The sequence below is a fragment of the Delphinapterus leucas genome, chromosome 19, assembly GCF_059928025.1.
Source record: "Delphinapterus leucas isolate spDelLeu-1000000601 "Yukka" chromosome 19, BTC_Dleu_Yukka2, whole genome shotgun sequence".
Classification (NCBI taxonomy): Eukaryota; Metazoa; Chordata; class Mammalia; order Artiodactyla; family Monodontidae; genus Delphinapterus; species Delphinapterus leucas.
In genome coordinates this window covers 63,018,413-63,032,310 of record NC_143147.1, presented here as the reverse complement: position 1 = coordinate 63,032,310, position 13,898 = coordinate 63,018,413, and the positions used below count along the sequence as shown (strand labels likewise).

Here is a 13,898-nt window from a genome sequence, read left to right as displayed (position 1 = left end):
GCCATGTCCCACAGTAGCACTTCTTCTTTATGCTATTGACGTGCTTTAAAACACTTGTTTATTTCAAAGTACTATATTTAGGAGTATCTAAAAACTAAACAATTCAATGAGGCTTATAACAAAAACTGGCAGTCCCATGTCCTACCTCCTCCAGATTCTTGCTCCCGTGGACAACCAGGTTCAACTCTTAACCGTCTCTTCCAGCACTTACCTCCTCGTCTCTAAAGCACGTGCTTACGGGCTTCCCTGGTGGCGCAGTGGTTGAGAGTCCGCCTGCTGATGCAGGGGTCACGGGTTCGTGCCCCGGTCCGGGAAGATCCCACATGCCGCAGAGCGGCTGGGCCCGTGAGCCATGGCCGCTGAGCCTGCGCGTCCAGAGCCTGTGCTCCGCAACGGGAGAGGCCACAACAGTGAGAGGCCCACGTAACGAAAAAACAAAAAAACCAAAACGAAAAAAATAAAATAAAATAAAGCACGTGCTTATAAGCCTTGAATATGTGAATGTCTGTGCTCGTATTTCTGGAAATTTTGATTCTTTATCGCTTCTCCTTTGTGTTGAGCTCCCCGTTGCTTGGATCCCAGGTCTCCCTTTCCCTTCATTGATTTCTTTCATTTTTGAAAAGTGGGTGCTCTGGGGGCTTCCTGGGAATGGATGCGGAAGTGTCTGCAAATATCTTGGTTCAGGCTTTGCCCATGATTGACAGTTTGGCTGGGTGTGGAATTCTAATATTTATTTATTTATTTATGGCTGCGTCGGGTCTTTCTTGTGGCATGTGGGATCTTTGGTTGTGGTGCGCGGGCTCCAGAGCATATGGGCTCAGCAGTTGTGGTGCGCGGGCTTAGTTGCCCCGTGGCATGTGGGATCTTAGTTTCCCAACGAGGGATTGAACCCGTGTCCCCTGCATTGGAAGGCAGATTCTCAACCACTGGACCACCAGGGAAGTCCCGTGTATGGAATTCTAAATGGAAATCTTTCCCCCTCAGAGTCTCAATGGCCTGGCTCCATTGTCTTCTAGCTTCCAGCCCCTCGTTACTTGAAGCCACATTTCCTACTGTCACCACGCTGCTCCCTTCCATCCCTTACTGCCTGGGCAAGAGCAGCCTCTTATTCCCTTTACCACACCCCTCTCTGGCCTCCAATCCAACTCCCTCCAACTCCACCGGCCCAGAGGCCCCTGTCTTTTAAAATCTCTCCCGCCCTCCCCTGCTCTTTTTCTGTCCCTGTGCCCACCCTGCTGATTCTGCCTCACAGACACCCAGAAACCGTGAGGAGTGGGGCAGAGATGCTGGAAACACCCCTAGGCCCATCAAATGTGTCCTCTTTATAAAAGTTACACCCCAAAGCCCATGCTTCTTTCTCCCTCTACACCAAGGCATTTTTCCTGGAGAGGAGGCAGAGAGTCCTGTTAGAATCAGGAGGACCCAGCGAATTTAATCTGAAGTAGCTGTCCAGGAGATTTGTCAATGCTTGCCTCCAGACCTACTTGGGAAGCACTTCTCCATAGCACTCTATAAAAATAGGGACTTCCCTGGTGGTCCAGTGGTTAGGACTCAGCACTTGCACTGCGGGGGCCCAGGTTCGATCCCCAGTTGGGGAACTAAGATCCCACAAGCATCACGGCAAAAAAAAAAAAAAAAAAAGAAAAAAGAAAAATGGCAGTAGTGTTATATGTAAACAAAGGTTAATGATCACAATATAGAACCTTCCCACAGGACAACATGGAGAGGACTAACAACCCAATAAAAAAGTAAATCCACAGAATAAATGACCCAAGGCACTTCCCACCATGGAAGCAGAAAGGGGGCTGTTCTTCCTTTCTCTGCCCCTTTCAGAACATGGGCTCGGCTGGCTGGACACTTGTGTCGGGTGCTGGGGCTCTGGGATCAAGAGGGACAGTTAGAATCTGTGCGCCGGGACAGCCGGTGATGATGGCTACCTGGCCAGCTCGGTCCTGCATCCTGCCCTGCCCGGCCTTTCAGCTCCTGCTGTTAACCCAGCTGTCACACTGTTGGGCTGCCCAGTGTCACAACCTCCTTCCCGTGTTTGGGACCTCCCCACCTTAGGAATCTTACTGGAAGCTCCTTGCCCAGGCTGCACCAATCAGAGGCCTGGCCCTGCCCCTGAACAGAGAGCCACACGGCTGAGAAGTGAGGCCACAAGATGGAGTCTGCGACTGTGGCAGCGGCAGAGAGGAGGGAGGTACACTTTATATAAAAATATTTTGTAACTTTTGGAGTATGTGTTATCCTTTAATAAAACTTTTATTGTCAGATACTTACACGTCAGTATATAAAACGTGTGTGTGCAGTGGGAAAAGTTATAAAGCAAACACCCTTGGAACCACCACCCAGATCAAGAAGTGGAACATTTCAAGTACAAAACTACTGCTCCCCTATGGCCCAGCACCCTCACTTCCAGAAACACAAGCAAAAACATGTACAAGGATCTTCGCGGAAACATGTTCCGAAGAGCAAAAACCAAAATAAAAGGAGTTGGCAGTGTGCTGGCACCTACACGAATGACTGTGCTTAATCCCCACACCCCCGCTGGGGATAAGGTGGGGAAGATGGCAGCTGAGGCTCTGCCACAACAACTTGCCTGGTGGGATGGGGGGGGCAGGGGCACTAGCTGGCCTGACTCAAGGTTTCTTTATTTTGGTCCTTTGTATAAAAATAAAAAATCTTCAAGTGTTCATTGTTTCTCTGTTGAGCAATTCCTCTTTAGGAAATGTAGCCTACGTACGTAACAATAAATATGGCCAAAGCTTCCTGTTCAAAAACAGTCATCACGGCCATATTTTTAGAGCCCTCAAATAAAACGTTTTGAATGTCCCATAATGGGTAAACAAATTCTGATTAGAATTTGTTTTCATCATTAGAATGACTGTCCATACTGTAGTCATTCAGAGAAAAGTTTATAACAATGTGAAAAATGCTTGTTAAGTAAAACACGCAGAAAACACAATTGTTTATGGAATACGATCACAAGGATGTACAAAGTAAAAGAAAAAAAGACCAAACTATACAAAATATTAAGGAAAATAACGAAAAGAAAAGAGATAAAGATGAGGAGGGAAAAGGTAAATATCAATTTTCCCAAGATTTCCTCTAGGAATTGTTTGTTCCTCTGGGGCTGTTGCATGTATGATTTTGTCTGTCCCACCCTGTGGTGTGTCCCGCACCACACTCGCTCTCCTGAAGGACCAGGAGCCCTGGGCACTGCACTAGCCTCTGAGGTCCAGGCAGTGCCTAGAACTGGGCTCCCATTTTACTTCCTTTAGCCCCTGTCCCCTTCAGAGAGGCTGGAAAAGTAAACTCCAGTTTGGAGGCTCCACCCACCTCTCTCTCCAAGTGGCCCAGCCTGGTCCTGACTCGGTCTTCTGGCCACCAACTGGTCCCGTTAGAGCTGTGGCCTCAGGCCCCCAGGGCAGGGGCTGGGGCAGTTCTTGGGCCCACAGGCCTGGTGGCACCTGGTCCTGACCCCGAGCTCCATCCCGTGCCTTCCTCAGCTGAGCCCTGAGGCCTCTTCCTGGAGCCCTGGAGGGAGCTTGGCCTCAGGCCGATGGCACAGGGTCAGGGTCCTACCCTCGAGGAGCCAGAAAACGGGGTGGAGGGGCCGGGAGAAGATGGCATGGAAGGTATGCAAGTGTTGGGTCTCGGGCTCCAGGCTGTAGAAGGTGAGGCAGCCAGAGGTCAGGTCCAAATCCATGCCCAGGAGCCGCCCTGATACCCCCGGGAGGCGCCGGGCCTCCCCGTTGTGCCAGGCCTGGGTGCTGTCCTCCTGAATGCAGAGCCCCCAGGAGCTGGGCCCACGGCCGATGTTGTCCGTGTGGGGCCCCAGCTTGCGCCTTGTTAGTTCTGAGTAGGCAACGCCCAGCGTCACCGAGTGGTTGGACACACGTACCTCCCAGTAGTGCTGCCCGGCCTGGAAGCTCTGGGCACACTGCACTTGCCAGAGCTCGAAGCTGCCCGGCCCATCTGGGCCCCGGGGCTTGCGACAGTGCTTTACCCGCCGGTCCTGCTGAGACAGGTAGAAGTGACGGTTGGCGCTGATGGGGTCGAAGGTCAGGTTGCGATAATCTGTTGGGCAGAGATGGACGGAAGGTGAGCGGGCAAGGGTGCCTGTGCCTGGCCACCATCCTGTCCCCAGAGGGGAGACACAGCAACTGAAGGTCCACGGGCGGATCGCCAGACATCTGCCGGGGTGACTGCAAGCTGAGCTAACGTGGACATCATCTCAGCATCCGACCCTCCATGCAACCCCTGAGGTGGAACCTTCCATCAGCTTCGTTTCACAGATGAGAAAACGAAGGTTCAGAAAGGTCACCTAACTTCGTAGTAAGTGGAAGAACTGTGATCAATCCCAGATTTGTGTGCCCAGTATCTCCTTAAACACTACACTGGCTGCACGTGTAAGAGGTGAGGTGTGCAGAGGGGCGAGGCTAGCCCCAGGGAGGGGAGTGAAACAGACTTCCTGTACAGAACAGTCACAGCACATGCCCTGCACACACACGTGTGCACAGTGCACACGCACAGACCCACGTGTACACACAACACACTCACACGCACACGCTCACACAGGTGCACATACACATTCGATGGGCCTTACTCTGCCAGAGTTTCCTCCTCAGTGGACAAACGAGGCTCGCGACTGGTGCCAGGGGACCTGGGGCCTCTAGGGGGCAAAGCAGTGTTTTAGGGGAGTGATCTGGAGGGGAGCTCATGGGGGGCTGGGCCCTGACTCCATTACCACCCCAGTGGGAAGAACAGCTGGGCCCAGTGGGGTGGAGAGAGATCTGGGGTCAGCCTTACCCATGGAGCCAAAGTCAGCAGCCTCGGCTGGTGTTCCGGGGTGGCCCCCCTCTTGCAGGAGAAGGGCACACAGCTGGCTCAGGGACTCCTTCAGGCCACCCAGCTGCTGATCTTCATCCCAGTGTGGGAGAGTCAGTGGCCCAAGAGGGCCTGGGGGCGCCAGGAGCTGTGATTCCTGAGCCCCGGGGACAGCTGCAGTAAGCCGGAGCACGAGGGGCAGGCACACCGGTCCCCCACCCTGCCGCCCCAAGGCCTGGTACCTGGAGGAAGGTCCGGTCGTCCAATTGCTCCAGGAGGTTACGAATCCTGTGGTCACAGCAAGACAAGGCCTCCAGGTGGCCCTGCAGTCGCTGTTTCTCGTCCCGGGCCTGTTCCAGCGCCTGTGTCTTGGCCACCTCGATGTCCCTCAGGGCCAAGTCCCGCTGCATCTCCAGGGCCTGCAGCAGGCGGTTGAACTTGCCAGAGATCACGGAGGTCAGGGTGCAGGCTGAGCTCTGGGTGGGCACAGGAGAAGTCAAGGGCAGCCAAGTCCCTGGGCTGCCCGCTGGCCTGAGGGGTGGGAATGTGGGGAGCCATGGTCCCTGGAATCTCTCCCCCCGTTCAGCCCTTCCTTTCCTGCTGCCAGGAGGCATTTTCAAGGCAGCTTACACCTACTGCCCGGTGTCCCAGGGACCGGCCAGTGGCTGCTCGAAGGACACGGCATGAGGACGTGGGGGGCGTGGAGCAGACAGGCCTCATACCTGGATCTGGCTGCTTCGCTGCTGCAGCTCCTGTAGCTGGCTCTCAGCCTGGGTGGCCTGCTGCTGGGTGACCTCCAGTGTGGCTCTCAGCTGGGCCTGTGGTGCCCATCGGGGGACAAGTGACAAGAGGGGGCCAGGATCAGCTGTGAAGTTCCCCCCTCAGCCAGTCAAAACACCTACAGATGCTGGGCATCCCCTCCTCATGCCACCCCAGGTGAGGCCAGCACGCAGAGCATCAGCCTTGGTGTGAGCCCCGGGAGAATTGGGTCAGAGTCCCAGGGAGGCCTGGACAAGGCCCCTTCCCCACCGGGAGCAGGGTGGTGCAGAGGCCTTGGGCTGAAGACGAGCAACCTGGGGCGGAGCAGCCCCCCACTACCCCCAGTCAATAAATGGGAGCTTACGCGGCCTTCAGCGGAAGGGGTGACGACCCAAAGCACCAAAGTTTTTTGACAGGTGGGCAGTGCACCGCAGGTATAAGTTGGGTTCTTCCAAATGCCTGGCCAGTCCTCAGGCCCAGCTTTGGACATGAGGGGGAAGGGGGCACCCTTATTTGGTTGTGACCTGTCTGGTCTCCTCGAGAATCAAAATGCTATACTCTCGTAGTTCAGAACTGCACATCTGCTAGGATTTGGTTCCCTGTACCAGGTCAAGAGCCTGTCTTGATTCTTCTTGTCCCAGCAACACTTTGATGGAAGGACTGATATTATCCCCGATTCACAGGTCAGAGAAGTTGACAACTTGGCCAAAGTAATCAGGTCTTCCTAAGTGCAACACTTGTGCCTCTGTTCAGGCCTCACCGCCTCCGGCACGGTAAAACATGCTGAAGGTAGGAGGGGGCAGGGCAGACTTTTCTGGTTCACCCTGACTCTCCCGCAAGGTCACACATCCAGCCCCTCACACCCCAGCGTCACTTCCCCTCTCCCTAGCCAAATTCTAGCTCCTGCAGTGCATCTGCCGCGGGCTGTACCACCTGTTCCTCCCTCTCTCCCTGTTGCTGCCCTCCACTGCAAACTTCGATGCTTAGTGCAAGGTCTTTGGCCCCACAAGCAGTAACACCCTGTCCTTACTCTGTGCCTTCAGCAGCCACAGGGATTATTCTCCACATTCTGGTTCTGGGCTCCTTGACCTCCTCATTCCATCTCAGCCACTCACCCCTGTAACTTCACCCTGGACCCGTCACCAGCTCTAACATCTCTATTCCAAGCATCTGTTTTCTGACCACCACCTCCTTTCAAACCAGAATAAAAACAGGGCCAAGCGAAGCTGCTGAAGCTGCCAGCCCCGCCCGGGCGCAGAGAGCAGGGCGGGGTCCCCCGAGGGTCACCTCGCGCTCTCGGCGCTCGGCGTCCAGCAGCGTCCGCTCGTGGAGGCGACACTCGCGCACGGTGCACACGCTGCACACGCAGAGGCCCTCGGTGCGGCAGAAAAGCTCGAGCGGCCTCCCGTGACGGGGGCAGCACGCGCCGAGGCCGGGGTCGGGCGCCGGCCGGACGCGCAGCTCCTCCAGCACGCCGCTCAAAGCCACGTTGCGGCGCAGCTCGGCGCTGTCGGGGAAGGGCTCCCGGCACTCGGGGCACACCTTCTCGCTGCGGCCCAACCAGTCCTGGATACAGGCCCTGCAGAAGTTGTGGCCGCAGAACAGCGTCACCGGGTCCTGGTAGAGCCCCAGGCAGATGGCACAGGTCAGCCTGTCCTCCAGCCACGGCGCGGCCATGGCGGCGGTGGGCGGCCCCAGACGCACGGGCGGAAGGCCGGGGCCTCTTAAAGGGACCGCCGGCGCCCGGGTGTGGGTGCGGCGGGCGGAGCCAGGACCCGCCTGGGAAGACGAACTTGACAGCCCTTCTTCCGCCCCGACCAGCCGCCACTCCCAGTGCGCTCGCTCCACCCTGCGCCGACGGCTGCGGGATTGGCTTCCCATTCCGGTGCTCGGCCCCTGTCAACTCCGAGCCACCCCTGCCTGCCTTTTACCACCCCAGACTGGGAGTTGGGGTCCAGCTCTCTCTGGGACCTCCATCCTGCTTCCCTAGATCTTCAGTCCAGCAGCTCCCGTGCAGGGAATCTGGACACAAGAGGCTTGGGAAACCCGTCGGGCCTCCTGGCCTCCTCCTGGCTGAGGGCCACCACCAGAACCTCTTCTGAGCCCCTAATCTGAAAATCTCATGCAAATACTACTAACAACAAGGGCTGTTGTTATCTACCTCCCAGGGGTTTTGGCGATTAAATGGAACAGGACCGCACATGGGAATGCCTGGCAATGAGCATGGGGCACACAGCTAGTGCTCATTAAATGCTCTCTCCTGACCCGAGGGGCCCTGCTGCACTTTTTCCTTGAGCTGAATTTCAGGCACTTGCCGGATTAGGGTGTCTCCCTTCTCTAGGTTATGCCTAATTTCGGTTCTTTTAAAGCAAAGAGTGAGGTGGAAATTTCTGGTTACCAAGAGACAGAGACCAAAAAACAGTGGTTCCTTCCTACCCCCTTTAATGGAAACTAAAGCAAGCTTAACCTGCACTTGGAATCCCCTCTTGGTGTCAGCCCTCTGCTGGGGAGAGTTCCTTGTTTGCAGGTCCCAACTGTTCTGGAACCTCACTTTTTAGAGAGGTGGTTCCCCTGCAGCTGAGCACAGAAGGATCCTGACTGCTAACCCACCTGCCCTGGGGGCAGTGTGTGCTGGGCCAGCGTGAGCTGGAGGAGGGTTAACTCTTTCTTTCCAAAGGAGCTGGCCTAATTTTGAGGCGGGGCGTCCTCTCCCTTTGATGCAGCAAGCGTATTGTCTTCTGGGTGACAGTATGTGAAGTTTCTCTTGCTGGAAAAGGTGCATTGATCTCTTAACTGGCTACTAGGCAGTCTCTGCCTTTAGAGAGGAGAAATACCCTAACCATCCAGCAAGCACTCGGGAGCTTTCTGGGTCCTGAGCAGGGGGCGTGCCCAGAGATCTCTGACACCTGCCTTTGCCCCACCTGACAAGGCTTCTTATTCAAAGCATCTGGAGGCCCGGAGCCTGTGAAGAGCCGGCAAGAGGCCAATGCCCAGGGCTGGCAAATTTCTTTCAAGAGGCCTGTGGGAGCAGCCAGGGCCCACTGCCGGCTTTTCTTCTGCACCCGTCTTCAGCCAGTGGATCGCAGGGCCTCTGACACCCTCAGGAAGCAGAGGTGAGGGGTCACCTCCTGGGGTGGGAGGCAGCCTTCTTCCCACCCATAAAGCAAGAGTCCCACCGGGGGCATTCTGGCTGCTCCCAGAACACAGACCCAGACCAGCTACAGCAAAAATCAATATATTCATACCCCCAACTCCCCAGCCTTCTTCACTCCCAAGCCCTGGGCCTGCTGGGAGGGCAGCAGAGGGGCTGCCTCAGGCAGGCCGGAGAACCCCAATGCTTGCCCCCCTTGGCACTGCGTCTCTATTGCTCCTGCCTGCGGAGCCTGACAGGGTGGCCTGAGAGGCCCAGTCCACTCTCTGAGGGGGGTGGCACTCCAGCCACTCAGTAGATGCCATAGGTGGGTTCGTGACTGTCTCGGTACCGGTCCAGGTAGCGCAGGGGCTGCCGGTGGGGGAAGCGCTTCTGCTTAGGGTGATAAGGGGGCGGCCGCATAAACTCAAACACAGGCTCTCGCATGTCTGCAAGAAGAGTGAAGGGGCGTGTGTGTGGACTGCTGCTGGCCTGAGCCCCTCTCGCGTCTGCCAGGTGGGACCCAGCCAGCCCACCCCAGGAGTGGCACGCCTGCTGGTGGCCCTCTCCTGACAGGCGCTCCTCCTGGCAAGTCAGGAGACGTCTGTGAGCTCAGGCCAGCCGCCCCCTCCTCCAGCCCACTCTGCCCTTACCCAGGAGCTGGTGGAAGATGTGGGTGACCGAGTCATCCCAGCGGCACTGGAAGAAGGCCAGGCCAGCTGGAGTCATGGCATCTTGGTGTTTCTTGTAGAAATCAAAAGTGTGGAAGGTCCGCTGGGCAAGCTGGTAGCTGGAGGAAGAGCGGAGCATTAGAGAGTGGGGAAGGGGGCACCAGAGCCCCACAGGCAATGCTGAGAAGCCTCTTAGGGTCTGCCTAGCACAGCTCAAGTTACGAGAGAGGAGAACTGAGAAAGATTGACCACTGCTGGGAAGCTGGCCTGAGGCTGGGGGTAGCTGTGTGGGGGGGAGGGGCACAGATTACCAGGGTGAGGGCCGGGTGTCCCCAGAGAAGTCGATTGGCTTGTCCTGCTTGAAGAGCAGAAAGGCAAAGCGGTGGAAGCCGGAGCCTCGGGCAGGGAAGGGGGGCAGGTAGGGACACGTCTCCTGTCCTTCAGCGACCCTGTTGCCCGGGATGTTGGTTCTGGTGAGAGAAAAAGCATCTGTTAATTACCACTCGTGGGAGGTGGCAGCAGGAACATCCCCACCCGTGTGCTCCCTAGAGACTGATATACCTCCCCGGGAAGAGAGACCCTAAAATGATCTCTATTGTACAATCAAGTAGGAAGTAGAGCTCTGTAAACCCTCGGATGGACTGCAAACTTGTGGAGGGAACAGTAGGGGCTCAGAGACCAACAAGGGCCCCAGGAACTGTCAAGATGAGAGCTAGGTCAAGCAGCCCGTTTACTGGCCCTGGGGAGCTGTGGGGATGCCACAGCCGTGCACGCGGGAGAGCCATGCGACCTTGGGCTGTTTCTCTCCCCGTTTCTAGGTTTGTCAGGGAGTGTTTGCCCAGCCTGGCACTGGGATGGCCGCTGTACCTGCCCCAGGTACAACTCCCCAGAGGGTCCTGTTACACAGGCTGGTAACTGCAGTTGAATAAAAATACCTGACCTCCTCCCCTTGGCCTGGTGCTCAGAACCAAAGGCCACTGAGAAAACAAGAGGCAGCCCACAGGTACCAGAGGCCTCTCATGGACTCCCTTCCCATTTGATTGTCACAGAGCCCCTCAGGGTGGCTAAGGCACATGGTGGCATCATCCTAGTTTTACAGGTAAGGAAATGAGCTCAGGGAGACCAGGAGACCTGTGGGAGAGGCCAAGGCCCACTGCTGCCTGCTTTCCTTCTGCACCTGTCTTCAGCCACTGGATCACAGGGCCCCTGACACCCTCAGGAAGCAGAGGTGACGAACCACCTCCAGGGATGGGAGATGGTGGTTAATCCATGGTGGAGCCACGACTGAAATTCAGGTGCAGCTCTTTCCAGGGTGCCAGGGCCTCCTGGAATGCTTCTGACCCATTCCCCTACCCCAGGTACTCACACCAGCCAGTGCAAATACTCGGCATCCGGTTCCAGCAGGTGTCCATCTGCACATAAACACACCCCACTGACTGCGGGAACTGCCGCCCCTTCCCAGCTCCTCCCTTGGAAGGAGCTGGGGCTGGAGCTTTCCATCTGGCCCCTACCCCAGCTCCCCAGGGCCCTGGCTCACGGGAGGTGAAGGAGGCAGGAGAGTCCCAGTGAGCCCCAGACACCTACCCAAGTTGGTGAGCAGTAGTGTCCACATGGAGCCCTCGTCTGCCTTATAGGTCACCTCCGGGGCCTGGGCAGCCTGGTGGGGAAAGAACGATGGAGCTGTCACCCCCATCAGGGATGGACAAGCTGTTCTAAACAGACCTTCATTCTGGAGGTCAGGAGCCTGAGAAACCCTGGAGAAAGAAGAGTCCATTCTGAACCAAATGCCCATGACAGCCCCTTGAGAGGCAGGTGGGCAAACAGAGACTTATAGACTTATAGAACTCTACAGAGTTGACGAGCCTGAGATCTGAACCACAAGAAGGCCAAGGACCAGGGGCTAGGAGGGCACTCTGAAGACAGAGGATCCGTCACAGCACTATGCCAAGATGGAGCTTCTTTTCCTTTCATTTTACATTCTCTTCTTTGTAATTACTGTATCATGGTGTTGTTTATCAGGAAATCAAAAAGAGGAGACAGAGAACAAGAAGACCCCAGATCAGTCTACACAGATGCCATGCTTATGTCCTTAACCACCATAAAAACCGCCTCTATAAATGCTTTCAAAAAGGAGTTGTTGTCTGTGGCCCCATGGTGGGATATGTCTGTGTACACAGGGCGGGGAGGGACACAGGCCAGCAGTTACCTCAGTTGGAGTGACCTCATTGCCGTAGTACACAGGCACCAAGTCGTCCTCGCCTACAGCGTAGGCCACATGCAGGGGGACTCGGGGCACGAAGGTGGCCCCGTGGAACAGGTCTCGATAGAGGCCGTAGTGTTCAGCCAGACGCTGCTTGTGGTAGGGGCCACAGGTCCTCTCCCACTCAGCCCTCACTGCCTCCAGTGGGATGCGTGCTGGGAAGGAATGATGCCAGCTGGGATGCAGGGTCAGGGCAGGGACACACCCAGGACCCTCTCCCCTGGGAAGGCTTACCTGTGCGGAGGCGAGCGGCCCGTTCCTCCTCCACATTGGCCCGCAGCGCCTGGAGGACCCGCTTCCGCTCCAACAGCTGTTGGGTCCGGCAGACCTTAGGTGCAGGCAACCCAATGTCAATCTTGTCTTTGGGATCTGGGGAGGGAAGGTGTGTTAGAGAAAGTGGGATCAGGTCTTGGTTAAGCTGCCTGTCCATACCTTTCCTTTCACTGGGCAAGCTCTGCTGCTAAAGCTTACCCTTTAATTCACAAAACTAAAATATACTGTGTAGTCAGCTTCACAGACATGAACAGGGTCCAGTTGCTAAGCAAATTGGATACAACTTGAGACTGATCCCTAAACCAGGTTACATCACCTGTCTCGGTCATGGGAAATCGAGGCGGCTGGCCATCCCAATTATAGTTGGGATCACCTTCAAGCCTGTTCACAGCTGGCCATGGACTCGCACCTGTGTACCTGGCAGAATTCAGAGCTGAAGCTAGAAGGAAAGAAGCACTTCTCACACTTAATGCACAAAACCACACAAGTCACCTGGGAAACTTGTTTAAATTCAGATTCTGAATCAGCGAGTTAGCGTGGGGCCTAAGACTCTGCATTCCTAACAAGCTCCTAGGTAATGCCCATGCTGCTGTTCCCAGAACACACTCTGAGGAGCAAGACCCTAGAAAACTTTCAATCCAACACCCTTTCCCATTTACGTTAGACTATGACCATAAGAAACAGACACTGAGCCCACATCAAGAGTGACATTAGTCTAAGAATTCCGATTAACTGTATCCTTTAATCCTCACAACGATCTTGTGACACAGACACAATCTTTTTATTTTATAGTTGAGGAAACTGAACCTCAGGGAAGTCACTCCCAAGAGATTGACTTGGGTTTAAGTAAGATTCCACATGTGTGCCCTTAACCATCATTGAAATGCCTTCATAAACGCTTTCCAAAGAACAAACTCCTTAAGTGTAGTCAGTCTCTCAGGAGCAGGGTCCCTGAGTCACCTTGCCCAGGGCTTTCAATTTAATTCAGCAAAGTATTGCATACCTACGTGCCAAGCACTGTGCGGGTGCAAGGATCCAATGGTGGTCAAGACAGGCAAGATCCCCACCCTTAGGGAGCTCATAAACTGGGAGGGAGGCAGCGAAAAGAGTCAGGATACGGTGTAGCCAAGGCTACATGAACAGTATTGTAGGAGCAGAGAGGGGCGTTCTAACCCGGAACTGGGCCGTGGGGAGCTGGTCAGGAAAGGGCTTTAGGTGTAGAAATATCCAAGGTGGAACTCTAATAATGAGAGAAGGGAATGTTCCAAAGCAGGGGGACCGAAAGGTGTGAAAAATCCTGGTGGGACTAAATCGCCACCGGTGCGCACGGAAACGCTGGCAGGCCCCCTCCCCCAAGCTCGGGGAGGACGCCGGCGGGGCCCCCCCGAGTCCCAAGGCGGCGGGGTCACCGCCCAGCTCCGGTCGCCCCGCACCTGACTCCTCTCCGAAATGCTCCCGGTAGGTCCGCCACCAGTGCGGGTCCCGCGCCTCCTGCTCCGCCCGGCGCCGGTAGCGGTCGAAGCTGCGGTACTTCTTCAGCCGCTCCAGGTTGCTCACGTCGATGACCTCGTTGGGCATCGGCCCCAAAGGAGCGGTCCGGCGGCTCAGGGCGGCTGCGGGCAGAGAGCGGGACGTCAGGCCGGCCCCGGCCCGGCCCACGGAGGTCGGGGGCGGGAGCTGGCTCGATCCCCAGGGTTCGGCTATACGGAGACCTCCAAGAGCCCTCACCTGAGGTGCTGAAGCCCCGCCACCTCCGACTCCCATACAGCGCGACTCGCCACCAGGTCGCCGCCATCTTCCCCCAGGCCGCCGTCGCCGCCGCGGCTCCTAAGACCCGAAAGAGGCGGCCGCAGCAGCGCCTGAGCGCACGGCGGAAGCCCCGCCCTCAGGCCCCGCCCCAGCATCATAGGAGCCACGCCCCCTCCTTGGCCCAGGAGTCTTACTTCCTGGGATCCCCGAGCTCCTCCCTCCGGGA

General features: G+C 56.3%; 2 protein-coding genes across 7 annotated transcripts; both read right to left on the bottom strand.

Annotated features, from left to right (window-relative positions):
* Window positions 1-2,220: 2,220 nt before the first annotated feature.
* On the bottom strand, window positions 2,221-8,735 carry TRIM65 (tripartite motif containing 65). 4 transcript variants are annotated; one of them, XM_022589567.2, is made up of 7 exons: window positions 6,877-8,735; window positions 5,553-5,648; window positions 5,073-5,306; window positions 4,813-4,987; window positions 4,610-4,675; window positions 3,905-4,080; window positions 2,221-3,668 (listed from the first exon to the last, which is right to left on the bottom strand). In XM_022589567.2, the coding sequence occupies exons 1-7, from the start codon at window positions 7,468-7,470 to the stop codon at window positions 3,582-3,584; spliced, it is 1,428 nt and encodes a 475-aa protein (XP_022445275.2). In that variant the 5' UTR covers window positions 7,471-8,735; the 3' UTR covers window positions 2,221-3,581. The 4 variants fall into 4 exon arrangements, with proteins under 4 accessions (XP_022445275.2, XP_022445273.2, XP_022445274.2 ...); XM_022589565.2 differs by having other exon boundaries at window positions 2,221-4,080; window positions 6,877-8,696; XM_022589566.2 differs by having other exon boundaries at window positions 2,221-4,080; window positions 7,132-8,696.
* Window positions 8,736-8,808: 73 nt separating this feature from the next.
* Window positions 8,809-13,759, bottom strand: MRPL38 (mitochondrial ribosomal protein L38). 3 transcript variants are annotated; one of them, XM_022589569.3, is made up of 10 exons: window positions 13,652-13,758; window positions 13,357-13,536; window positions 12,240-12,362; window positions 11,885-12,019; window positions 11,597-11,805; window positions 10,975-11,047; window positions 10,757-10,802; window positions 9,702-9,860; window positions 9,373-9,509; window positions 8,809-9,168 (listed from the first exon to the last, which is right to left on the bottom strand). In XM_022589569.3, exons 1-10 carry the CDS (start codon window positions 13,716-13,718, stop codon window positions 9,032-9,034), a joined length of 1,266 nt encoding a protein of 421 aa, XP_022445277.1. In that variant the 5' UTR covers window positions 13,719-13,758; the 3' UTR covers window positions 8,809-9,031. The 3 variants fall into 3 exon arrangements, 2 of the variants coding, with proteins under 2 accessions (XP_022445277.1, XP_022445278.1); XM_022589570.3 differs by lacking the exon at window positions 12,240-12,362 and having other exon boundaries at window positions 13,652-13,757; XR_016389061.1 differs by lacking the exon at window positions 10,757-10,802 and having other exon boundaries at window positions 9,056-9,168; window positions 13,652-13,759.
* Between the last annotated feature and the right edge of the window lie 139 nt (window positions 13,760-13,898).